General features: G+C 41.2%; 1 protein-coding gene across 1 annotated transcript in view; it reads right to left on the bottom strand.

Annotated features, from left to right (window-relative positions):
- Nucleotides 1-27,958, bottom strand: part of PIK3CA (phosphatidylinositol-4,5-bisphosphate 3-kinase catalytic subunit alpha) — a 1,902,358-nt gene that overhangs the window by 1,017,618 nt on the left and 856,782 nt on the right. The window contains exon 13 of the mRNA XM_044070443.1: nt 19,265-19,389. Within this exon, the coding sequence (XP_043926378.1) occupies nt 19,265-19,389 (125 nt within the window). The remainder of the gene's footprint in view (nt 1-19,264; nt 19,390-27,958) is intronic.

Genomic DNA, 27,958 nt, shown 5'->3' on the forward strand with positions numbered 1-27,958 from the left:
CACGTTTGGTAAGATTGATTAAAAAGGTGTTAAAGCCAGGCTGGTATATATTTGATTTATACGACCAATATTCAATAGCATCCAAGCCTGCCCAATGAGGGATATTGGTGTATAATTAACTAACATCTAATGTACATAGCCACCAGTTCTCCTCAATCTACATATCATTGATAATACTTAAAAATTGGGTTGTATCTTGGATCCTAGATCTGACCCAAGAGAGCAAAAGTTTAAGATGTATAGTCAAAAATACAGATAGGGGCTCAGTTAGCGATCTGATACCTGCAACAATAGGTCTACCCGTGGATGTAAAAAATCTTTGTGTATCTTGGGCAGGAAATAAATATACTGTCTAACAGGATCAGCCATGGTTAGATGTTTAAGAGTTTTGGATGTTATAATACCATTGTCCAGTGCAAGATGTAAAAACCCATCAATTTGCTGTTTAAACATAAAAGTGGGGTCAAGTGGCATTTTGGTGTAATACCTGACATCATCTAATTGTTTATGTACCTCAATGTCATAATCAGTCCAATTCATCACAACCACTGCCCCACCTTTGTCGGCATTAACAATCACCAGTTCCTTATTCTGCACAAGTTCATTTAGACAAGATAGGTCAGACTCAGACATATTGTTAGGCATAGGTGGACATGTATTGGAAACAAAATGTAATTTCCTAAGTACACTACGTAAGAACAGATTGACAGACAGATGCATCGTTGGTGTAAAAGAGGTATACCTGGCTTTTTTGTAACTGAGGATACTTTTGCCCAAGATCTTTTTACATTTTGTAGATTGATTAACCTTAAACTATTTTTTCAGGATAAAGGGGCGGAACAACAGGTTATGGATGATTTTAAATATCATGCCTCCTCTTTTACACCAATGATGCATCTGTCTGTCAATCTGTTCTTACGTAGTGTACTTAGGGAATTACATTTTGTTTCCAATACATGTCCACCTATGCCTAACAATATGTCTGAGTCTGACCTATCTTGTCTAAATGAACTTGTGCAGAATAAGGAACTGGTGATTGTTAATGCCGACAAAGGTGGGGCAGTGGTTGTGATGAACTGGACTGATTATGACATTGAGGTACATAAACAATTAGATGATGTCAGGTATTACACCAAAATGCCACTTGACCCCACTTTTATGTTTAAACAGCAAATTGATGTTTTTTTTACATTCTGCACTGGACAATGGTATTATAACATCCAAAACTCTTAAACATCTATCCATGGCTGATCCTGTTAGACAGTATATTTATTTCCTGCCCAAGATACACAAAGATTTTTTACATCCACCGGGTAGACCTATTGTGGCAGGTATCAGATCGCTAACTGAGCCCCTATCTGAATTTTTGACTAGACATCTTAAACCTTTGCTCTCTTGGGTCAGATCTAGGATCCAAGATACAACCCAATTTTTAAGTATTATCAATTATATGCAGATTGAGGAGAACTGGTGGCTATGTACATTAGATGTTAGTTCATTATACACCAATATCCCTCATTGGACAGGTTTGGATGCTATTGAATATTGGTTGTATAAATCAAATATATACCAGCCTGGCTTTAACACCTTTTTAATCAATCTTACCAAACATGTGCTTACAAAAAATGTGTTCTTTTATGATGAGCAATGTTACTTACAGATCAAAGGTACTGCTAAGGGGGCATCTTTTGCCCCCATCTATGCTGATCTATTCATGGCATATATTGAAGAGATCATGATTTATGATGATACCCATAAAGTACAGTTTTGTACCTACCATAAATGTAGATGTCCGAGAGGTATGCATCTGCAGTCCTAACATATGGGTTGTCCTGCCTCAGGCAGCCCTTCGGTCGGCCGGATTCCAAAGTCTGGGTCTGGCCTCGGCAGATGTCGCACTTCACCCGACGTCATAGCTGCTGTGTATTGGGTATAATATAGGCATCAGCCAATGCCATTTTCCTCAGTGTTTCTTGCCCCAGATGCCAGGTGCCCTCTAGGAAGGCTAAATTTGGATAAATGCAAATGATTCCAAACAGTAGAGAGCAAACAGTATAAAAATGTATATACATATATACAAACAAATACACCATAATAAATTCCCCCAGCTAGCTACAAGATGGGTAAATACCCTAGGAGTACCACAGAGGGGAAGGAGGGCGGGTAATCCTGACTGCAGATGCATACCTCTCGGACATCTACATTTATGGTAGGTACAAAACTGTACTATGTCCTTCAAGGATGCATCTGCAGTCCTAACATATGGGTAGAATACCATAGCCAAACTGGGGGAGGAGGCACTAAGATAAAGATGGTGTAATTAAGATCCCTTGCAAAACAGCAGTTGCAAAACCTGCTCGGGATCTGGAGTATAAAGGAAGATTATAATGCTTGGCAAATGTATGCACGGAGCTCCAAGTAGCAGCCTCTAAAATGTCTTTGGTAGCCACTCCTCGTAGGAAAGCTGTAGTGGTGGCTGTAGCCCTTGTGGAGTGAGGCCTGATATTTTCTGGAGTTGTCTTTCCATGAAAAGAGTAGCAAAATCTAATGCAATTTCCTATCCATTTTGAGATTGTCTGTTTTGAAATAGCTTTTCCTTGCATTCCTGTTGCATATGCTACCAGAAGCTGGTCAGTTTTTCTGTTGGTCTTAGTTCTGTCCAGATAGTAGCGTAATTGCCTGTGCACATCCAAAGTATGTAGTAGTCTTTCCCCCCTGTTCTGTGGGTTGGGGATGAATGTTGGTAAGTGAATTGCTTGGTTCAATGATACTCTGGAGACCACTTTTGGCATAAAAGTAGGGTTAGTTCTCAAAGACACACTATCCTGATGGAAGATAAGGAAGGGCTGTACTGCCATTAATGCCTGTAACTCAGAAACCCTTCTTGCTGAAGTGATTGCAAGCAGGAAAGCAGTTTTCCAAGATAAGAACTGTAATTCTGCTGTTGCTGCTGGTTCGAAAGGGGGAAGTGTTAACTTTTCCAGTACAAAGTTAAGGTCCCATGTAGGCAAAGGTGGCTTCCTTGGAGGCTTTACATTTTTAATTCCTCTCAGAAACTGCCTGAGTAAAGGATGAGAGAAGCCTGGAGGATCCATGTTGTATTCTGCTGAAATTGCTGATGCATGAATCTTAATGGAGGAGTAAGACAGGCCATTGTGGAAAAGTATTCCAGGATGTTAGCTATGTTTGCTAATGATACATTTTCTCCTTTTGCTGCACTCCAAATGAGGTATCTTTTCCATTTGGCTGAATAAGTCTTCCTTGTGGAGGGTCTGCGAGCCTCCAGGTTAATGTCTTTAACCCTCTGAGATAAATCTGGGTTAGTTTGTTTTATGTAATATTCCAAGCAGCTAGCTGTAGTGTTTTCAAGTTTGGATGTAGGGTCTTGTAGTTGTTCTGTGTTAGAAGTAATGGACATAGAGGTAGAGGCCATGCGTGTGTCCGAGACATGCTCCTCAGTAGCGGGTACCAACGCTGCCTCGGCCAATCTGGAGCTATCAGGATTATCCTCGGGTGATCTTCTTTGATCTTCAGTAGGACTTTGTACATCAAAGGAAGAGGTGGGAATGCATATGCTGTCAGGTTTTCCCAACTGAAGGATAGGGAGTCCACCTTCCAAGCAAGTGGGTGGAATGTTCTTGTGCAGAATTTCTTTAATTGGTGGTTGTGTGGGGATGCGAACAGGTCTATTTCTGGTAGTCCCCATTTCTTTGTAATGGTTTTGAAGATATCTGGATGCAGCATCCATTCGTGAGCATCCGTGGTAGTTCTGCTTAAGGTGTCTGCTAGTGAATTTTCTTTTCCTGGCACAAATTCGGCCTGGAGTTGAATGTTGAGGTTCAGGGCCAAGTTCCACAGGTCCATTGCCATCCGGCATAGAGGATATGAGTGTGTACCTCCCTGTTTGTTGATGTACCACATGACTGTGGTGTTGTCCGTCCTTATCAGCAAGTGACCTTGTTGAAGAAATGGTCTGAATGTCTGGATTGCATGTTTCACTGCCAGCATCTCCTTTTGATTTATGTGTAGATTCAGCTGGTCTTGTGTCCATAGGCCTTGTATGCACTTGTCCACCATGTGCGCCCCCCAGCCTAGGTCTGAGGCGTCCGTGGTGATGATCTGGTTTGGATGAGGTTTGTGGAAAGGCAATCCTCTGTTTAACTGACAGGCCTGAGCCCACCACAGGAATTCTTGCTTCAGGCATGGAATTATTGGAATCTGGGCTTCTAGACTGTGCTTGTGTTGAGACCATACATTCCTTAGGTACCATTGCAACTTTCTCATATGCAGCCTGGCATGCGGAATCAATATTATGCAGGATGCCATGTAACCCAGGGCTTGCAGGACTTTCCTTGTGGTAAGCTGGGTCTGTGTTGTTAATGCCATGAAATAGAGTGGTAGTTGCTTTTGTTTTTCTTCTGTGAGAAATGCCATCTGATTTGATGTGTCCAGTTCTGCACCCAAGAATGTTATCCTTTGGGATGGTACCAGCCTTGATTTTTTCATGTTGACTGTGTATCCCAAGGCTTGCAGCAGTTGTATAACCTTTTCCAAATCTTTTGTTAATTTGGTCTTGTTGTCCGCTTGTATTAGGCAGTCGTCCAGGTATGGGTAAATCTGAATTCCCTGAAGCCTGCAATGAGCAATTACTGATGCCAGGCATTTCGTGAATACTCTGGGCGCAGTAGATAAGCCAAAGGGCAATGCTGAGAATTGATAATGCTCTGATCCTGCAAGAAATCTGAGGTGCCTTCTGCAATCTGGTCGTATAGGGACGTGCAGGTATGCCTCCTTGAGATCTAGAGTCACCAGCCAAGACTCCTTGCCCAGCAAGGGAAGAAGTTGCTGTAGGGTCAGCATTTTGAATTTTGGAACAATGAGATATGTGTTCAGAGTGGACAGGTCGAGAATAGGCCTCCATTGATTTTCTTTTCTTGGTACAAGGAAAAGTCTGGAGTAAAATCCTTGTCCTTGTTCCATAGGCCGTACCTTTTCTATAGCTCTCATCCTTAGTAGTTGGTTGATTTGTCTTAGAGCGTTTGTTTTTTGGCTTGGTGGTAGGTTTGGCATTCCTCTCTTTTTTGGTAGAGTGTGGAAGTGAAACCTGTAGCCTTTGTCTATTGTCTGTAAAATCCATTTGTCTCCTGTAATGTAATGCCAGTTTACGGAAAATAAGGCTAGCTTTCCGCCCAAGGGTGCTTCCAGTTGTTCCCTGGTAGGCGGCATCAGAGCCAAGTCATTGTGTCTGTCCTGTGGATGTGGTTGTAGCTGAATCTGTGGCAGTACTTCTCTGGTTGTTAGGCTGCCACTGACATCCCCTGTAGGTACCCCTGGATTGACCTCTGCCTCTAGGGCGCCTATTTCTGCCTCTCTGTGCTCTGGAGGTGTCTGGAAAGGACCAATTCTTCGAAGGCCAATTTCTACTAAACCTCGGAGGTTGGACCTGTAAGAAATCCTTGACTGTTTGGACAGATTTTGCTTTTTCTTCCACCTTCTTTAACACCTGCTGTGCAGGGGAGCCAAACAAACTTTGTTTCTCCATAGGAGCATCTAGGAGCTTTGACTTAACATGGTCTGGTAAGGATTGCTCTTTTAACCAGGCATGCCTTCTAATCACTGTTCCAGTCATAGCTGATCTAAAGGAAGCCTCCAGTGCATCATAGCCACATTTTAAGGAATGGTTACTGACCTGCTGAGTGTTATGTACCAAATCCTGAAGGGACTTACGGTCTATAGGTTCAGGAGAGGACAGTTTTTTATTTAGCTGGTCTAACAAAAATTCCTGGTACTGAATCATGTGAAATTGACAGTTTAAGGCCCTGGCCGAAAGAGTAGCAGAAGTATAAACTTTTTTACCCCATCTCTAATGCTCTAGATTCTCTTTCAGAGGGGAGGGGGTTTTTGGCAGAGGCAGCTGCTACAGCTTTGGGGCCCTGAGAAATGGTTTCAGGATCTGCGATAGGAGCCTTATACAAATGGAAGTGTGTGTCCGGGACCCTGTAATATCTGTCGGGCTCGGCAGGGGCCGGAGGGAGAGAATCAGGGGCAGTACAGGCATCATTATATGCATCATCAACAACTGTTAGTACTGGAGGAATGGCTAAAGGCCTATGCTGTGGTAAATGTAAAAAGGTCCTTAGCCTTTTCCTTGAATCTGAAAAATCCTGGCCCTGCCATTGAAAATGTTCTCTCATAGCATGTAAGGTTTCCCCAAAAGAAAATTCTTCAGGAGGAGAGGCAGAAGGAATGGAGTCTTCTGCATCAGAATCCTCATAAGGAGAGTATGGGCCTTCCGGAGGGTCTGAGTTATCTGAGTCATCCGAGGAATAGTCTGTAGAAACAGGATCCGGGGGCTCAGTTCTAGGCCTCTTCTCTGGAGGGGGTTGAGAGGCCCTGTCTGGGTGAGGTTGGGATCCCCTGATCAAAGAAATGAGATCCTCAGCCAGGCTGAGCATTTGGGAACTAGAGGTAGGCCTGTGTGAGGGGGTTTTAGCAGGCAAGGCCTTAGAAGATTTAGCTGCTTTAGCCCTGGAAAAAGCCTTGATAGACATAGATGCAGGGGGCCTAGCAGCTCCACGTGCAGGGGTAGATATGTCTAAAGGAATAGTTTCTGATAAGTCCTGGGTGCCTGCTACAGCAGGGGTAATTTCAGTAGCAGATTCAGCCATGCTCTGTGAGGCCTCGGCTATCGGAGGCATGCTTTCGGCCGAAGGAAGAACCGAGGACTCTGTTTCAGCCGAAACCGAGACACTCGCGGTTGGCTTAACCGTGGTTTCAGCCGAAACCGCGGACCGCGAGTGTCGGTCCTTTTCCTTACGCTTTTTAGCTAATTGTGTAGTCGGAGTCTCCAACGGCATTTTGTATGCAAAAGCGGGACCAAAAAACTCCTCTGCAAACTCCGACCGTCTAAGTGTCCGTCGGTTGAAGGAAGCACAGGCTAGACAAGCTGATACGTCGTGGTCTGGGCCTAAGCAAGGAAGGCAGTAAGAGTGGAAATCCTTATGAGGTATTTGTTTCCCACAAGTTAAACAATTATTTACTTTTTCTGACATCGGCTGAGGCAAGAAAGAGTCCCCAACGGGGTACTTAGCTTTTTAGAAGTCTTCGGTAGTAGAAATCTCTGGATCTGACCGACCGGCACTTGCGAACAGCTTCTGCTTCGGGCACCATGCGGCAAGAAAGACTGAGGAAAATGGCGTCGGCTGATGCCTTTATACCCAATACACAGCAGCTATGATGTCGGGTGAAGTGCGACATCAGCCGAGGCCAGACCCAGACTTTGGAATCCGGCCGACCGAAGGGCTGCCTGAGGCAGGACAACCCATATGTTAGGACTGCAGATGCATCCTTGAAGGACATCTTGTACCAGCCAGAAATTGATATCTGGCAGAGGTATTTGGATGATTGCTGGATGGTGTGGAGGTCTGATACTGAATATCTCAAAGAATTTATGGAATATCTTAATGATAATAAATGGGGAATTCATTTTACGATTACCTATGATCGAGATTGCATCACTTTTCTGGATGTTTTGATATCCAGAAAGGATGACAATACCTTGAATACTGAGGTATATAGAAAGTTCCCACAATATAACACCTTACTCCACGCCTCCAGCTATCATCCAAAACATATTGCCAAAAACATTCCCAAATCACAATTTATTAGAATTAGATGCAATTGTTCGGATGATTATAGTTTTAAATATCATTGCCAGGACCTATATGATAGATTCATCAATAGGGGCTACAGTTAGGGATATGTAACCATGGCTAAGAACTATGCATCGGGTCTCATTAGACAGGATTTGTTGACATAGAAAACTAAACCATTGTCTTCGAACACATTACGTTTTACTACCACTTTTGGTAAAAACACCAATAGGTTCATGGATATTGTTAGGGATAATTGGAATATATTAAAGGCTGATTCTTCACTAAACACTTTGATTCCAACTGTTTGTTCATTCTCTTTCAGAAAAAGAAAAAACCTAGGGGGTCACTTTAATCATTACAAGCACCACTCTGATTCCATGTTACCCCAGTTATATCAAACTACCATATTGGGTGATAAACTTACTGGCTGTATTCCTTGCGGCCATTGTAACAATTGCAAATATATTTTGAAAACAAAATAATTTACCAGCAAAAATAGTAGCATTGTATATGACATCAAGTTTTTTGCCAACTGTAATACGGACTGGGTTATCTATACGGCATGTTGCAGCTGTCATTCTTTTTATATTGGCCAGACCTCCCGACCATTTAAGCTACGTATTTCAGAGCATTTGAGTGACATTAGATGTAAGTGAATAACTAATGTGTTATACAAACACACACTTAAACATCAGACAGCCAAATTTCACTTTATTATTATTGACAAACTTATTGGTGATCGTACCCACAAATCTGGATGGCATAATAGACTTAATACAAAAGAAAAGAAATGGATAACCAAACTTGGTGCTCTTTTCAATCCAGGGCTTAATGAATATTTATGATGAATATCCATGATGTATTAATGTCAGCCAATCATGTTTACTCTCTTATTATTTAAGACCTTTTGTATCTCTTTTTGTTTTTTTATAACACTGAAGAAGGCCAGGTTAATTCCAGGCTGAAACCGGTCTGTTTGATGCAGTTTTCCTACTATTAACAAATAATATTATTACACTCAGCATACTTGTTGCTGGCTATTTTTTATCCTTTTGTAGGATGTCCACATTGTTAGGAGTTTCGATAATGGCTCCTAGTTTGCAGTCATCTGCGAACTTCGTTAGCCAAAGACCTTCTGTGTTAGCCTGTACTTCAGAGAAGTAAATACAAAACAGGAGAGGACCCAGTGGTACTCCACATTTGTCACTGGTCTGAAGTCAGATTTGGAGTCTGCTACTTTCACAGTGTGGGTTCTGTCAGTGAGCCAGTTGACAACCCATCTTGTGACATAGGGATTTATACCTAGTTTAGTGAGTTAATCTATAATTCCAGAGTGGGAGGATGGTGTTGAAAGCCTTGTCGAGATGTAGATAGGCTCTGTGTACCACCTTACCCTAGTCTACAGCTTTGGTGACTGCTTCAAAGAAGTCTATCAGGTTTAGGAGACATGATCTGCCTGTTACAAACCCGAACTGGGTGGGCTCCAGAGTTTGGAGATTACCAATGTCTTTGTTTACAAGTTCCATGATGATACGTTTCATGGCCTTGCAGACCAGGCTCATCAGGCTAATGGGGCGGTAGTTTCTGGGGTCCATGGTGGCTCCCCCTTTGAGTGGGATAACAGTCACTGTGTGCCATTCAGTGGGCACAAAGCCTGAGGTGAGGTTATGATTGAACATGGTACTTAGGTGGGGTCCCAGTTCATTCTGTAGTTCATGGAGAACACAGCCTGGGATGTTGTCAGGTCCCATGGATGCTGTGTTCTTGGATTTGGAGAGTGTGGTTTTTACCTGTGCAGCCATGATTACAGGAACTTTGCATTCTTCCGGTATAGACATGGGCCGTTTAGGGGGTGGGGGTAAAGTTAGCACTGAACTTATCTACCAGGATGTTGGCAATGTCAGTTGGTTCTGTATATTTGGTGCCATTGTGCTGTAACTCAGAGCAGATCCGAATGTTGCCATTGAGATTCTTGGCATAGCTATAGAATGCTTTGTGGTTGTCTTTAGAATCAGTGGCGGTTTTGTTTTCGTAACTAGCTTTGGAGGATTTTATGATGGATTTCAGCTTCTTACGGAGGCTGACCAGGGAGTTCTTCCAATCATGGGATTTTACTCTTATTTGCAACCATTTCTTCTTTTGTAGAGTTTGTTTATGGCAGGGGACAACCAGACTGGCTTCCTTTTTTTGGAGGATATCATCTTGGTTCTGTTAGGGATATAGCATGATCCATGCACTCGTGCAAGTGCTTATAAAGTGCATTTGTGTACGATTGAGGAGTTGTGCCTCTATTGTCCATCTGCATGGGTGTTGTGAAGTCTGCCACTTCTGTGTTAAGAAGCATGAAGTTGAATTTGGAGAATTTTTTTACGGTGGTTTCCCTAATGGGGGCGGGATGTGGATGTCTAGGGTGATTAGCTTGTGGTCGGATCTGACCAATGAGGAATTGACCTCTGGTAAGGAACACCGGTTGCCCATGTTGGTATTGACCAGGTCTACGATACTGCTGCCCCTGGTGGGGGTGTGGATAAGTTGATCCAAGGCACTGGAATTTATGAATTCCAGAAAACATTGAGCAAAAGAGTTGGTACATGAGTAGTTTTCCCAGTTAATGGTGGGGTAGCTGAAATCGCCCATTATTAGGGTGTTGGGTTGTATCCTAATATTTTCCAGTGTATCAAGAAATGAGGAGTGGGAATCCTGGGGCATGGGTGGGGATCTGTAGCTAGCTACAATATGGATTGCGGTCTTGCCCAGAGTTAGCTGCACTTGGATAATCTCGGATGCATTATGCTGAGCAACTAGCCTGGAGGTGTGGATATCCCTAATGAATATGGACACACCTCTGCCTTTAGTGTTTCGGTCCAGGTTAGGTGGCCGAAAGGTATGATATGAATTCCAGCCTGGTAATGCAGGGGTGCTCTCTGGAGCCTTGAAACAGGTCTCTGTCACTGCACAGACATCAATGTTCTCCAGTTTAAGGAGTGCCTCGAGTGAGTGGATTTTGAGGTTTAGACTTCTAGCATTGAGTAGCATTACCCTCAGATTTTGCTTGCTTGTGCCTGTTACGGTGGTGAATTTGTCATTTGAACCTTGCCTAAAAAAGGCACTATAGGGGTGGCAAGAGCCTTAGCAAGTACCCAGAATCCCAGGGGTAACAGGTGCAGGCCATCTTTGGCAAAGCATCATGGTCTGTCCATCATGTCATTCCAGACAGATACTGGATCCCCTCAGAATGACACCAGAAGCTTAGCCAATTGCTGAAGTCAATCATTTTTTCCTTGTACGGTGTTATCATTCTGGGTGATGGCAGGATGCAACTCAGGGCTAGGTCACACCTGCCTGGGCTACAAGATCGAAGAGCTCCTCCAAGTCTCTTTATGTAGTCCAGGGAGGTACGTCTCAGATCATAAACACCAACATGGACAATCTTACACTACCAGACCTTTATGCTCCACTGTAAAATTATTACTCTCCCAATTAAACCTAACAATACAAGATACTCCCTGTATTCACACTGCATTGCTAATAGCTAAAATACCATTCCACTCCACTTAACAGTCTGCAACATGAAAGACTTTAAATGTCAAATGAAGAAACACCTGATAAACAAATGTCTCTGCACTTGTACCAGCTCTGATTAAACTGATACTATTATAGCAGTTTGAATTTGTGCCATAACTCTCTGATGCACAAAACTTAATGTACTGTTATCAGAACTATCCTCTCCTCCATCTCATCTCTTATCTTTCCTATGCTGCTCTAACTCTTTATCTTATCTTCCTATGTCTTAGATTTTGAACAAGTCTTTATAGTAACAAATATTCTTATGTAAAACCTGAGAATCTATGCATACTAATGAGAATGTACTATGTATACACATCTCCCTGTATTTAAAAAAATATATATTCATATAAAACCCATGTAACTGTTATTTTGAATTGAAACTGTAAAGGATGTAACTGTTGTCAAAGATTTCTGAATAATGGAACTATTTCTCATGAAAATAAACTGACTGTAAATGATGAAACAATGCAAATGATTGTCCATGATGCCTGTATAATGGAGCTTTTCTCCCTGGGCCTCCTCTGAAAAAGGGCACTGCTCAGTCTGACTTTCCCAGTAAGCAAATGGCAAGAGCTAAATAAATAATGATAACCTGAATCAGTATAATTAGTATTGGGAGAGACTTCAGAATGCAATCTAAAGTGTTTCAGTTATTTTATCAAGCAATGTCTTGTGCCTATTTTGGGATTCATTCTTAGGTCTTTAAAGTGGACAAATACAATTGTAAATATCTGTACATAGTTCAAATACAACATCTGCTCATACGTTATTTGATAGAAAACTGCTGCTCGAGTAATTTAACCTATAGCCAGAGAGATGTCGACTCTCCCACATTGGGAATAGTTATGGGGGGTGGTTTATAGGGCTGCAAGGACAGGTTTATAGAATAAAAAGAAAATGCTATAATGGAAAATTCTTTTTTTTTTTACGACACATTTTTGTCACAACATAACAAATAAGACTTCACAATCTTTTGTTGGAAACCATAGTGTGCTACACAGTCAAATTAATCTTATAAACACTGGCTTATTATGGAAAAGAAAATGTACCATAGCTTTTAACTATGCCAATAAATTGGACTACTGTTTACCAAGGAAACCCCAAACTATTTATTAAATAACTACCAAATGTTTATTCTCTCTCTCTGAATATTGCTACCAAGGAATCCAATGATTAATAACCCTTGACACCTCTCCCTTATAAATCCCCTTCTTCAGCTGTAATACCCACTTCAGCATTTATATTACATAATCTATCCTGGAGTGGGGCTGGACTGCAGATTTCTGTCAATTGTTAATGTTTTGAATAACTAAGGGAGTTTCCTGGAATGTAAATGAAATATCTAATCCAGTAAAAAAAACAGAATATTTTTGCTAAGGAAATATAAACCAGGGATAGTAGCTTTACAAGACTCATTTGTCACAGTGTGAATATACAACTGGGATGGTTGTACATCACTTCTCAAAACCAAAAGCAGAAGCACTGCTGATAAACTCTGCTGATGTTCTGTGAAGGAAGGATGACACTACACTTGCTTAACTAACTCAGACTGTCTTCTTTCAAACAAAACAATATAGGCATTTTTGTCTCAGCAGGACCCTGCCTCATGTCTCCTTCATCTACATTCAATCAGCCCATTCATTTGGATGGTGGTTGACATCAAATGATCAAGCACAAATCCTAAAAATAAATTCTATCAAAAAAAAAAAAATAAAAAAAAATGTTTTTTGCAGGGGGCAAGCCCTCCTGCACCCCCCCCACTAATTAATTATATATACCCACTAAGAGATCACACTACAGTTGTGAAAGGGCAAATTTTCTAATCACTCCTGAACCATAACATTGTACATTAAGTACAGCTGGTATGTGTGATTAGCTGGTTTCAGTCACAAATGTGGGCTTTTTTAAGGTCAATAAAATAAACTTTCAACCACAGGAATGTATCACGAAGGGATATGCAGTGCTGACTTAAGCTAATGGGAAGGAGTTAGAAAACATGACAAGTTAATCTTGGTGGCTAGCATTTTTCCTAAGCAGGTGGAAGAGGTTTCAGAAGACTTCCTAATAAGATTTGCTGGGATTAAGTTATAATGTGCCAGGGGGTACTTCACATTAGTGTCCGTTCACAGACATCAGTGAAGACTAGAGTTGAGATTTAGCATGACTCAGCCAATAACTTTCTGTTATGAATTTAGTTTTTGTATATGGGGGATTGGAATGTAGTTAGCTATATAGCCGATGTTGATGGTGGACCCAAAATGGTGTTCTACTGGTAGTTTTTTGCTAATTACTGTAGCCTTTTTGGATTAAAAGACACAAATGAGGTTCTGAATGGGGAAGGTAAAGTACTGAATTTTATCTACTGTCCAGTGAGACATGTAGCCTAGTCCTAGATGGTCTATATAATAAATAATATGCATGGGTTCACAGGATGATACCAGTCTATTGGCCCAGAGGCCCTTATAAGCCTAACCAAGAATTTCGCCCATGTTCCCACAAAGTCAGCACCTGCTTCCCCTGCCCAGCAGGGACACAGGTGGGATCTCAGGGGTGTATTTTCTGTTTCCCATCTAGGCGTCCAGGTTCCTCTTAAAGAGGGCTAGTGAGTACCTACTCTGCTTGACATGGAGAGGGAGTCTATTCCGCAGATGGGGGGACACAAATCTATCCCACCAACAAGTTCTATTAATATCACAGACCAGGTTGAGGCCTTGCGTGTGGGTTGTGTGAGTAGACTTTGACTTATGAATATGCAGCAACTCCATCAATGCTGGGTCTGAGACGGCCTTGTACGCCAGACACAGGTCACCACTGACCAGTCTGTATGAGACTGAATAGAGGTTCAGGACTTTTAGCCTATCTGTATAGGATATGTGTTTGAGACCCTGGATTTTCCTGGTCAGGAACGTCTGTGGTCTCTCCAGCAGCTGCATGTGCTTGGCAAGGTAAATGCCAAATGAGGCATTGTATTTGATAATGGGTCTGATAGTGGAGGAGTACAAGGATGTTATGACCTAGTTGTTCCTGGATGAAATACCTTTACTTATAAGGTGGGCAATATAGAAAGCCTTCCGTACAAGGGAGGCAACGTGGTGGTCAAATGTCAGGTTGCTATCAACCTGGGTGCCAAGTCCATCACGACTGATTGTGTGCTTAGTACTTTGTTATTAATGTGATAATTACTGGGGATGCCATTTTCTCCAAAGGGGATAATGATGCATTTCTTGGCATTCAGTTTGAGGCTATGCTTCTGGCACCAGTCATTAGTTTGGGTAAGGCCCTCTTGGAGGATGCTCGCATCACTAAGGGAATTTAGTCTGCAAACTTGGTCAGCCACAGACCACTGGTTTTGGCTTGCACCTCAGAAAAGTATATCCCAAACAGTAGAGGCCCCAAGACCGATTCTTGGGGTACGCCACTCGTTATGGGTCTACTACTAGAGATGGCTTCCCCTATTTTGACTGAGTGGGTTCTGTCAGTGAGCCAGTTAGCTACCCATCTGGTAATATACAGGTTGATAAAATAGCAACAATTGGAGCCTAAAGCAGTGCCAAAGTTTGCCACAAGTAAAAACAACACACTGCTGTACTACGGACTATCACAAATGTAGTTTTATTTCTCCACAAATGAAATTACACGGATTGACCGCTTTCTTCCCTCCAACAGGGACTTCATCAGAATATACAGGTTGATGCCTAGCTGGGAAATCTCATCTATTATGTCTGAGTAGGGAATAAGTGTCACAGGCTTTAGTTAGGTCAAGGTAGGCAGTGTGCCACCATCTTCCCCTTGTCCATCGCTTTAGTGACTGTTTCAAAGAAGTCAACCAAGTTTAACAGGCATGATCTCCCTCCGAAAAAAAACAAACGGTGTGGGATCAAGCGTTTGGAAGTTGCCAATGTCCTTGCTTATGAGATCCATGATAATGCATTCCATGATCTTGCAGATCAGGCTAGTCAGGCTGATAGGCCTACAACTGCCTGGGTCGGTGCACACTCCACCTTTGTGTAGAGAGATGGCAATGGAAGTCTTCCATTTGGCTGGGATGAAGCTGGTGCTCAGGCTTTGGTTGAATAGGGTGCTTAATGGTGCTGAGAGATCTTGCCTCAGTTCATGTAGGATGCAGCCAGGGATGCTGTTGGGTCCCATGGAGGCTGTATTTTTTGCCTTTGAGAGGGCATTAAAGACCTGGTCCCTGGTGAAGAGGGGAGGAGGGCAGATGCTGGGGATGTCCTGGTTTCTGATGGGGGGACAGGAGGGTGAAGTTTTCATTGAACATGTCTGCCAGCAGGCTGGCTATATCTATGGCATTTGTATGTGGTGTTCTTGACCACCAGTTCAGAGTAGATTTGGGTGTTACTTTTGAGACTGTGGATGTATGTGAAGAAGGCCTTGTGATTGTCCTTAGTGGATTGTGGCCAATTTGGACTCGAGGTTAGCCTTAAGGAATTTCACCAGTGACTTTATTTGCTTGTGCAGACAAGGAAGAAATTTTTTCCACCTTGGCACCTGCTCCTTCTTGGTCCTGGACAGCAATTTTTTTCCTTTTATTACAGAGTTCGTTTATTGCTGCTGTCCACCAGACAGGTTTACTCTTCCTTGAGGAAGATGATTTGGTTCTGTCAGGTATTGTTGAGTCCATGTAGCTATGTAAATGCTCATACAGCTTTTTGGTGTAGGCTTGGACATTAGTGCTAGTTCCAACTGTGTGGACAGTGGCCGTGAAGCTGCTTATACCCGCTCTCAGGAGGTTGGAGTCAGATTTGGAAAAGTTTTTTGTTTGACCCTGGCAAGGGGGGGGGGGGGTCAGGTAGATGGTGACTTCGAAAGTAATTGCTTTATGGTCAGATCTTACCAAGGAGGATGAGACTGTAGGGGTGGCTACAGTGGCTACTCATGTTGGTTAGTAACAGGTCCAGGATATTTTCTCCTCTCATGGGGGTGTCGACCAGCTGATCCAATGCATTGCATTTATGAAGTCGAGGAATCTCTGGGTGTTCATATTTGGGCTACAATAGGTTTTCCACTCTATGATTGGTAGTTAAAGTCACCCAGGATTAGGGTAGAGGACTGAATCTTGATGGATTCAGGTTAAGTCCAGATAGGTGGAGTGGGCGTCCTGAGTCATGGTTGGGGTCTGTAGCTAGCTATGATGTGAACAGGTGTTTTTGTCAACAGTTAACTGCACTTGGACTGTCTCCTGTGTGTCATACTGTTTGATCAGCCTGGAGGTAAATATTTGATGAATATTGAAGTTCCACCACCTTTGGCTTTGTAGACCTCCATTTGGGGTCTGAAAGTATGGTAGGATAAGTAAACCTGATATAGGCTGGGGTGCTCTCCGCAGCTTTGAACCAGGTTTCAGTGACTGCACAAATATCAGCATTTTCCTGGGCGAGGAATGCTTGCAATGAGTGCAGTTTCATGTTTAGACACCTAGCATTTAGCAGTATGACATTTAAATTTCATTTAGAAGAATTTTTCATTTTGGTAATTTTGCCCTCATGACTTTGCTTAAAAAAGGCACTATAGGGTAGGCAAGAACAAAGGTCATCATGCTAAATGGTAGGAGTCTTATTATGAACATGATATTCTACTAACTTTGGCCAAACTAAATAGATATGTGAAGTAGATATCTAAACTGTCAGAGAAATTTAGTTGGATTTCCAATTATAAAGTAAACACATTTAAAACAAAGACTCAGCAGTAGTTGATTACACCCTCCAGTAATAATTTAAATTGACAGAACCTAACAGACTGAAGCATTTGGGAATCTGTTGGTCAGACAGGTACATTAGTTCACAGGAGATTTCTTATGCTAAGTTGAAAGAGAAACTAATGCTCTTACTTTAAAATTTTGAAAGTACTGAACCTGGACATTGAAAAAAATGATTCAAGCCCTACAGCTATTTATTTTCCACAGTTTTTTTATGCTGAACAAACATTTCTTATCAACCACTGAATGAGTTTACAGTCTGCTTAAAGAAATGGTTTGTGAACAACATTATCTGAAGTTACTGTTTAAATACTGTTCTTAAGATTAAAGTGTTTTTATAACTTTGTTTAATTAAAACAAAGAACAGATTTTGCTCTTTGACTTCTGTTCTATCTGTGCCTATATGTCCTTAAAATGGCTTTTACTTGGGTTCATTTTCTGTTTCATACATGGCAGGTAGATTTTAGCTTTAAAAGCTGTCTAACTTTATGTTTTAGGAAATGTACCTCTAAGGCTTTTAATTTTATTTTATAATCTTGTGAAACCCTGGAAATTTTCATAGCTGTCTGTATCATTAACCAATGCAAAGTAAGGGCAACTGACATACCAAACACCCTAATTACAGTTTACCTGGGGATGTAACTACAGTGAAAAAAAACATCAAAGTAAAATAACAGTCAGCTACACTACCAGAAAAGAAGTTTAAAATAATTGTATTATTGACATTAAAATGTAAAGTAGCCAGAAACAACACACACTCATGACAAGAAATGCAGCCAAGCCACTGATTCTAGTAGGAAGAATTCAAGGTTGTTAGGGTACTGCCATGTTGCTTCAGTGGTACGGAAAGCCTTCTACATTGCTCACCTCATAAGTAAGGGTATCTCATCCAGGAACAAGGAGATCATAACATCCCTGTATTCTTCCCTTATAAGGCCCATTATTGAGTACAATGCACCTTTCGACCTGTACCTCACAAAGCACATACAGCAACTGGAGAGACCATAAAGGTTCCTCATCAGGAGTATCCAGGGCCTCAAACATCTACCATACACAGACAGGCTAAAAGCCCTCTCCCTCTACTCTGTTTTATACAGACTCCTCAGAGGTGACCACTGTCTGGCATACAAGGTGATCATGGACGCTACCTTGATGGGACTGCTGCATATCCACAAGTCAAGCTCCACTCGAGTAACCCGCACGAGTGGCCTCAACCTGATCTGTACCATCAACGGTACTTGTTGGCGGGACAGATTTGTGTCCCAGAAGCTTCCTCGTCTATGGAACAGACTCCCTCTTGACATCAAGCAGAGTACCTCTTTAACCCTTTTTAAGTGCAACATGGATAACTGGATGGGAAACAGAAAATATACCCCAGGAATTCCACCCATGTCCCTGCTGGACAGGGGCACTGGGCGCCGATTTGTCTAAAACATGGGCTAAACTCTTGGCTAGGCTTATAAGGGGTTCAGGGCCAATAGCCTAGTAATCTCCTATGACCCTATGAAGATGCTTTTTAACACCATCCAGTGGTACAGTGCTACAATGTGCCAGAACATTTCAGACGAGGAAAAACAGGCCAGACAACTAATGGCACAAATAAGAAGTCATTTGTTTTAATGCTTTAAAAACCCCTTTTTTAGAAAAGTAGAGCATTAATTTATTTGCTCACACTCTCCTGTCTTCAGTATATCAATGCTGTATGAATAAAGGCTAAGAGGCTGCATTCTTTTACTCAGGATGCAAAACTTACTCCTGTAAAGGGAAGACAGTTGCACTTCTACTACTAAAATTCTGCAATCTAGTATCCAGTCAAAACTGTCATGTTTAAAACATGCTGCTAACACATGACACCATAACTCTCAGAAGTCCAGAACATCTCAGAATGTTCTGATTTTTGCTTCACATTTCTAGTCTGTTCCTCATAAAATTTGTAGTTTTCTGGCAAATCGTTGAGGATATAAGTCACTAAATAACAACAGACATTTGAGTTTTAGCCTTCATAACCTTCAGAAAATGTATGCTAATATAAATCTGTTACTCTAGCAACTTAAATTTATGAGTGATATTTAAATTCTGTCAATGATTTCTGGCCTCCCCTTCACCACTTTATCCGGATTTGTTCAGAATTTTTGACCTAAAAAGTTGAGAGTATGGTGGCACTCTAGCAAGAACTATCAGCTCAGCACTATTCCTTCCTTTAATCAACAGTGGATTTCAGTCACTAAGCATAAGACTGTACATTAAGCAATGTTGGTACTTTTTCACCAGATTTATTTTATTATGAAAAAGAAAGTGCTTCATGAAACACAAGATCTTTGTATACCTCTGTCTCCATAAGAAGTCTTTCTCCTGCTCTGTTATCTCAGACAGTGGGTCCCTGTTGCAGATTGTTCGAAGCTGGTCATGAATATCACTAATTAATTCACCATCCCTTGTTAACCGGTTACTCTGTCAGACAAGAAAACAGTTTTTAACATATGCCCTTCACTATGCTTTTTTTACATTGTAAAAGAAAGTGAATACATAAACATTAACACTGATCATTAGTACTACGAACGTGCTTGTACAAGCAAGAGAAAAGCACAATTCAATTGGTCTTAAACTAGAATGCCTTCTGCTTTACTTACATCAAAAGCTCTCAGTCTCTTTGGATCCACAAAAGCCACTGCTGTAAAAGTCAGACAGAAGGACTCTCAGTGGCATGCAATGGAAATATTTAACCATTTCTTTCAAACTGAAGGCAAGCTCAGCAGTTTGAGCTAACACAGCATAAAGTATTCATTAATTTTCCAATTAACTATGTATTACAATTTAGGGCCATGGTTCAGCTGAAGTCAACCCACGCGCACAAGGGGTTCCAGCCCACTGCAGGCCTCACATACTCATAGACAGACCTAGCTCTAAGATCAATCAGAAGGCTCACCAACTCACTTGTCACATTTCTGAAATGTGAGAGGATACACGCACATCAAGCACAAACATGGACATATAAAGGACATGAAGACTCCACATAAAAGACAGCCAACTAAGAAACAAGCACTGTGAGGTGCCAAAACAAACCGCTGTGCCACTCTGCCTCAAACACAATTAAGCATCTTTACTTAGTGATGCACCTTTCCATTCAGGCAATGAACTAAAAAGAAGTAAATAAAATAAAAAAACAGCACAATATACAGCTAAAAGTTATTTCAGTTAATTAAATCAGATAAAAGTAGCTTAGTGTAGGTTTCAAGACTGATGAACAGAAGCATTAAAAGCCAATATGAATGACCCTAGTGGTCACAAAGTCATCAAGGCACACAATTCTGCAAGGTAGTAGTCGCAAACACAAATTAAATGCCTATTACAGTTTTGGCTGAACCCAGGGAATACTGTTTGCAACTATCTATATTTTTTCCAGTTCCATTTCTGACCTTCACCTGCTTGACCATCTAATTCCTAAGTCCAGCAAAACAACGTTTATGGATGTTGTAACCTCTACGGCAATGGCAGAAGTCTCAAATACATCCTCACCTATGACCACTGACCCAAGTATCATTTATTGTGACAAGCGTATTACAATTTTACATACTATTTAATTCCATATTAGTCTTTTACCAAGTTAATGGCTCTATTTCACTTCATTTTTAAACAAGCAAAATCTTTATTGAATTATCACTTATGACACAGGCAACCATACATTTATATAAATGAAAACAAACCATATTGACATATGTTCAGTTGCAAGCATTATACATCACTTACAATCTAAACAGTCATTGTCAGTCAAGCATTACATAGCTCATTCAATTCCTGCCGCCCCTTAAAATTAATTCCTCCTCCAAAACATTATTCTGCACATACTGCTCCCAGAATTTCCATTTTTTTATGTAATTTGCTCATAACCTTTTCTAACGATCCCATTTCCAGTTCTTTTACCTCTGATACTGTATTTACAACTTTTAGCATGGTTGGTTTAGTCTTTGACTTCCACTTTCTAGTAACTAATATTTTGGCAGCCACCAGAATTAAACTTAGGAAGGCCTTATTCTATCTAGGCAATTCTAATTCTGTATCAAAGCTAAAAAAATAATTGCTTTAATTACACCAATTTTCTCACCCGGTCTTTCTAACAGAGTAGTCTGCAAGGAATTTTTAAAATCTGCCATCTTATTACACTTCCAAAAATTGTGTTTCCAATTACATATTTCTTTCCCATCACACCTGCAACATTTGCAATCTACCAGAGGAAAAATTCCCTGGAGTTTATTTGGGGTATAAAAATACTTATGCAAACACTTACAAACATAGCTAAAACTTCTAGACTTTGTGGCATATTTGGGAGCCATACATATATCCTCCCATTGTTTCTTTGTGAAATGCTTATCCAATCTCTCTTTCCAATGCTTTCTAACCTCCTCTGATTGTTTCTTATAGTTATCAAGCAACATTTTATATGCCCTGCTAATTACCCCTTTTTTTTAACAGCAGCTTCTGTTCTAAATTCAACTAACAACCTTACCAGTGCTAGCCTTTCACTCAGAATCTCCCACTCCTTTCTCTTTACCTATACTCTGATATCGACCTTTGACAGGGAAGGCAATCTCTAGCCTGCAGTCCAAATGAATTCTTGGTCTCTTCTTGTTCTATTACCTTTTTTCTTTAATTAATTTCGCCCAATAACTTGGTTCGTTTGCCAGTTTTCTCTAGTAAATTCCACCCCCTTGCCTATTCTCTATACCCCTACTTGCAGTCATCCCTATCAGCAGAATCTCCTTTCTCCATTTACATTATGGCTTAGTTCTTAGAATACTATGAATACAATATTCTGTATGGTTACTATTATTTTCCTTAAAGATCTACAACCAAAATCCCAGTCTCTCCTTCTGTCTTGAGCTCCCCCCTCTTTCATCATCATCCCTTTCCAATTTGAATTGCAGCTTTCTGGTTGTGCTATGTATAGCAGCCTTAACTCTGTAGCTCTGAAATACTCCTTGAAAGCAGATAATCCCAAACCACCTTGCTCTACTGGAAGGATCAACTTATCCCACTTGACTCTTGCCCTCTTCCCCTCCTACATAAAATTCTTCAACTCTATTACTTGTTATTCACAACTTCTCCTCTGGCTGATAAAAATGTGCTGGAACTGTGTATAAAACTATAGGAACTAAAAAAAATTCACTGCTCGTCTCTTGCTATCCATATTCATAAAACAGAGCTTCTAATTTCTCAGTTTTTTGAAGTATCTTTTGTTAAGCCTCTTCCAACATATCCTAAGCTGCCATAACAGTATCCTTTTTAACCCATACTCCTAAGAACTTCATTTTATCATGTCCCCATAAAAATGGATGGTGCTGAACCAATCTGTGTGTGGATACATTCTTTAAAGCTATTGCGTTTGTTTTATCTTCATAAGTTTTGTATGCCAAGAAGACATAAAACTTTCTCAGAATGTTTCACAACACTGACATGTCCTTTTCTGGTTTTACCAAGTACAAAATAATATCTGCAAATAACGTCAATTTTTTGACTACCATACCAGTTATACCCTTGTATTTCTGAATCCCTTATTTTCTTTGCCAATGGCTTTAAACGTAAAGCAAATAAACAGAAAAGAGGACACATCTGCCCGATTCCTCTGTTCAAACCCTCCCACTTTAATTCTTGCCTCCAGTCTCTCATATATACAAATTATTAACCTTATTATTGTATCAGGAAATGCAAATGCTTTCAGAGCCCTACTCATAAAATCCCAGATTACTCTGTTACATGCTTTCTCTCTCTGTATCAAGACCCAGCAACAACAGATGTACTTACATTCTGCTTCCTTTTGAATCATCATTATTCTGTTTATGTCGTCAAGTGTTTGCCTTCCCTCCACAAAATCACACTGATCCATATCTAGCAATTTTGGCATCGTGTTTGCCATTCTTTTAGCCACTATAGACAAACACTTTATAATCATGGTGAGCAATCAAAATGGGCCTATATGTTGGTGTTGCTTCTACTTTTAAAACACTATTAAACAAAAGCCTCCAGATTTTTATCACTTTCTTCCCTCTTAGCTTCTAAAGATCCACAGGACTATCATCTATTTCTGGAGACTGTCTTGTACATTGGTTATATATCACCATTTTTATCTCATCTTCTCTTATCCTAATTGTTAGTAATTCAGCCTCATCTACCTCTAACTTTGGCATATTTAATTCTTCCATAAACATTTCCATTTCTACTTCATGATTTACACATTTTTCTGTTTTATACAGATATTCATAACATTTCCAAAATATCATTAATACCTCCACAGGATCTCTGGTTATCTTACTTGTTATAGGCTCCCTAAGCTTGGCAACAACCCTTTCTACTTTCTGTTGCCTAAGCTGTTGTGGCAAAAAGCCTTTGTGCTCTAGAGGTTGTATTAAAAAAAAAAAAAATAAGTTGGTTAACAGCAATCTTTTTAAACTCATGCATATTACCCAGGTAGTCTCTTATTTTCTCTTTAGCACTCAGTAGTTGCGTCTCTTCTTGTTCAACGAGATTCCCCCATTCTACAATGCTTTAATCTTTGTCAGTCCAACTACATAATTCTTGTTTCTTAACCATATCTCTCTTTCTTTTATTTCTATCCTATTTTTAAAATCCACTTTCTTTTTACCCCACTCCCTACCTATATTTTCTGAAGAAATTTCTATCTTCCCTAATAACTCCTGAATAATTCCCACTACCCACTCTTTATACTCCTCAGTTTAACAGATAGGTGGGGAAGCACAAGTGTCTAATTTATTTCATTACCCTGCATTTTTATTTTAATTATTATTGGCGCGTGCTCAGAAATAGTTATTGGATGTGTATCAAAACTTTAAATTACACACACGTTCCTGTGAAATAATTTCAGTATAGCTTAGCTTAGTTTTTGCACTCTATTTTACGTCATGACTCATTTAATGCACTTCACTCTAACTTTTCAAAATAACATTTATTAACATCAGACTCGGGGTGACCAAGGAAGATGCCTTTCATCAGGAAGTACTGTGACAGCCTGTCTTAAGTGGTCTCGAAGGGCTACCTGCCTTTTGCAATGTTGCCTGACTTGGCCAGCAAGAGTCTCCATGGTATTCGGACTGTGAAGAAGCTGACTATCCATTTTTAGAAAGTCTGAGGACTTGTCAAGCTACTTTATCAGCATGAAAGAGAAAAAGGCATATCAATCTAAAGTATTTGGTTGTTAGTTATCTCTCAGCTGCTTGTGAATATCTGTGGTTAGTAGAATCTTACCCATTTTACTGTTTGGGTTGGGGTAAATAATTAACTTGAATTAGTAACTGAAAAAGCTATGAAACCTCCTTAAACATGTAAGAGAAAATGGTCCAGACTGCCACCCCATTTTTCTAGAAGAAGATGCAAGGCTCCCTCCGCATCAAGACAGTAGGTCTAAAATATTCCAGGCTGACATGTCTGGCTCTGTGGATAAAGCCACGACTGTTACTACACAACCTAAGTCTAAGTAGTAGCTCAGGCAGTAGAAGGCCTAGGCTGGAGGAATGGGAATGACAGAGTTGCAGGATCAACTCACTCATAATGAGAAGGTGGTGCTTACCAATCTGGTTAACCTCCAGTGCATGTGGAGGCTTGCAAGAAAGCTAATCATGGGACACAGGCCTGGAATCCCAAGCCAGTGACTGCATTCCTTAGAGGCATGTGTTTGGGAGCATGCACACATTGGGGGAGGGCAATGAATTTCTGTGAAGATGTGATACCAAAGTCATAACTAGAGGGACAGGTTATGGCAGGTTTAGAGCAAAGGAAAGTACAGTTGTGTAAAATCTTACCATAACAGTAGATGTTCTCTTCACTGATGAAGTATTCTAAACAGAAGGGATCTCCCATCGAGGCAGCCTGACACTCAGCCAGTACACAAAAGCCTGATGATCTTGTACATGCAGTGTGTCACACTTATGCTCCCCACACATACTGTAGGGCATTAAAAGGGACATACGGGCACAACTACCAGTACTGCATTGCCCCAGAAGAGAACAGTCTCCACAGGAGAAAGGAGTCTATGCACATCCAGAAGGAAAAAATGCAGAAGAAAAAGGGGAAACCCTCAGCTAGAAGGGAATTTAAAACAAAAACCAGAACAAAAAGAGGGGGTTGGAGGGAGGGAGGGAGTGAATACTGCAACCATGAAGAGAAGGACATCCACTGTTGTGGTAAGATTTTACACAACTGTACTATGTCCTTTTATATCACTGTTCCAGTACTCTAAACAGAAGGGAGAGTAAAAACAGCTCACAAAACAAAATGGGAGATGGAAGGCTGACAAGAGCCCTCAACAAACCCATTTAAAATGGATGGTTTCAGCAAAACCTGCTCTGGTCCCATAAACCATATCCAACTTATAATGCCTAGTGAAAGAATGCACTGAAGACCAAATAGCAGCTTCATGGATTGAGTTGGTGTCCAACCCCCTGAAGAAGGCACCAGAACAGGCAACAGCCCTAGCGGAATGAGCTCTAACAGTAGTAGTCAGAGATTTGCTATGAAAAGTATAACAAAAAGAAATGGCTTTAGATATCCAGGAGGAGATGGTTTGCTCAGACATAGCCAAACCCAACATCCTGGATGAAAGGAAACAATAAGCTGATCAGACTTATGAATGCTTAGTTTTCCCCAAACAGTACTTGAGCTGTCTGTGCAAATCCAAGGTATGAAGAACCCCTTCACTTGCAAACTAAGGAGAAGGGAAAAAGGAAGGGAGTTGTACAGACTAATTCAAGGACAACACATTTACTTCCTTGAGTATAAAAGAAGGATTAGTATGAAGGTACACCCTATCCCTGTGTAAAACCAAAGGAGGAGGAATGTGCAATAAGGGCCTGGAGCTCCGAAACCCTCCGAGCAGATGTAAGAAGCCAGCAACAAAACAGTATTCCATGTACAATGTTGCAAAAAAGCAGAATCTGTAGGCTTTAAAGGAGCCAGAGTCAATTTTTCCAAAGCAAAATTAAGGTCCCAAGGAGGAGGAATAGGTTCCCTTGGAGTCCTAATATGCAGGATGTCTAACAAATTGTTTGACTTCAAAATGAGAAGCCAAAGGAGGATTCGAGGGCAGACAAGCAGAAATGGCTGACAAATGTTCCTTCACAGAAGAACAGGCCAGGGCAGACTGGAGCAGCTCATACAAATAAGACAAGACAACAGGGACTCCCCACTGAAAAAAGGTTCTGGTTACGAGCATGGCACCAGACAAAATTTTCCATTTGGACATACAAGATTTTCTGGTTGAGGCTTTCCTTGCCTTCTGTAAAACCCTTAGCACATCCTCAGAAGAGGTGCATGAAAGGGATCAAAACCCTAACACCCACAGTGTCAGTTAAACAGTGGACAAGTCAGGATGGATGAGAGACCCCTTGACCTGTGTGAGGAGACCCATAGTGGTGATTGAGCAGATTCATTAATAGGGGGAACCAGTACTGTTCTTGGCCAAAAAGGAGTCACTACCAAGATTTTTGGGAAGTCCAGCTGAATCTTCTGCAGGACGTTAGGAAGCAAAGGAAGAGGAGGGAAAGCATAAAGAAACATCCCCTTCCAATGAAAAGAAAGGGAGATCATCTTCCATGCCAGAAGGCAAGGCACTCGGGAACAGAAAAGAGAAAGCTGCCTGTTCAGAGGGGAGGCAAAAAGATCAACCAGAAGAATACCCCACTGATGGATAATGTCCAGAAACACATCTGTGTGAAGCATCCATTCATGGGTCTGTGTTTTGGACATGTTGAAAGAGTCTCGCCTAGATTATGCTCTGAAGGAATGCTTATTGCCTGAAGAGTTAAATGTTATCAGACAGACACCTCCAAAGCCTGAAAAACAATCCTGAAAAGGAAGTAAGCTTTTGTGCCTCCTTGCTTGTTGACATACCACATCATTGTAGTGTTTTGTGTACACCAGGGGCCAGAACAGAACATGTGGTGAAAGGCTTGAAGGGCCAGAATCGGAGCTCATCTCTTTGATGATGATATGGTCTGACTTCTGATGGGGAGCCAGAGACCCTGAGCGTCTAGGTGACAAAAAGAAGGCCCCCACCCCATGTCTGATGCATCGGTGAACAGTTCTTGAGAAGGGGCTGGAGGCTGAAAGGGCAGGCCTGGGTTGAGAGTAAATTGTTGACTCCACCACTTTCTTCTTTAGACAGGGAAGGAGAGGTACACTGAAATCCAAAGGGTAACAATGCTATGGCCAAACCGACCTGAGTTACCACTGAAGCTTCTACATATGCAGTCTGGCAAAATGAAACACTGGAACAGAACAGGCCACGAATCCCAGGGCCTGAAGAAACTTCCTGGCTGGCATGGCAGTCAGAGGAAGAAAAAGAAGGCTATCAATGACAAAGCTTCTGGAGATGGAAGAGAGGCCAACATTGGCATTGTCTAAATTCTGCATCCTGGATATACAAGATCCTGACAGGGAGTCAGGACAAACTATTGGAAGTTGATAGTAAACCCCACACTTTGAAGAAGAGAGATGGTGAACTCCAGATCTTATAACAGGTGACTGGGAGAAGGTGTCTTAAGGAACAGGTAGTCTAGATAAGGAAAAATCTGAATCCTTTGGAGCATGTAGAAAACAATCACAGGAGCGAAGTAATTTGTGAATACCTTTGGGGCAGTACAGAAACCAAAGGGCAAAGCACATAACTGAAATTTACCTGAAAAGATGGTGAATAGGGATAAGAAGATAAGAACCAGAACAGCCTGGGGTAGTAAAAAAAGGAAACATGATATGAAGAATAAGCATCCAAAAAGAAGGGACCCTGAGAAAGGTGTTGAGCTGTGACAGATCCAGAATAGGTCTCCACGTGCCATCCTTTTGAGGAACTAGAAACATCCTGGAAAAAAAAAATTCCCACTTGAGAAAGGAAGACAGGACGAATGGTTCCTTGGTTCACCAGGGACTCTAGAACCTCCAAGATATGAGGAAGTTGCTCTACAAGAGGTTGAGGAATCCCTGAATAAGAAGGGACAGACTTCCATACCATGAAGGA

Source organism: Protopterus annectens, chromosome 4.part1 (assembly GCF_019279795.1).
Source record: "Protopterus annectens isolate FY-2018-M chromosome 4.part1, PAN1.0, whole genome shotgun sequence".
NCBI classification, from domain to species: Eukaryota; Metazoa; Chordata; order Ceratodontiformes; family Protopteridae; genus Protopterus; species Protopterus annectens.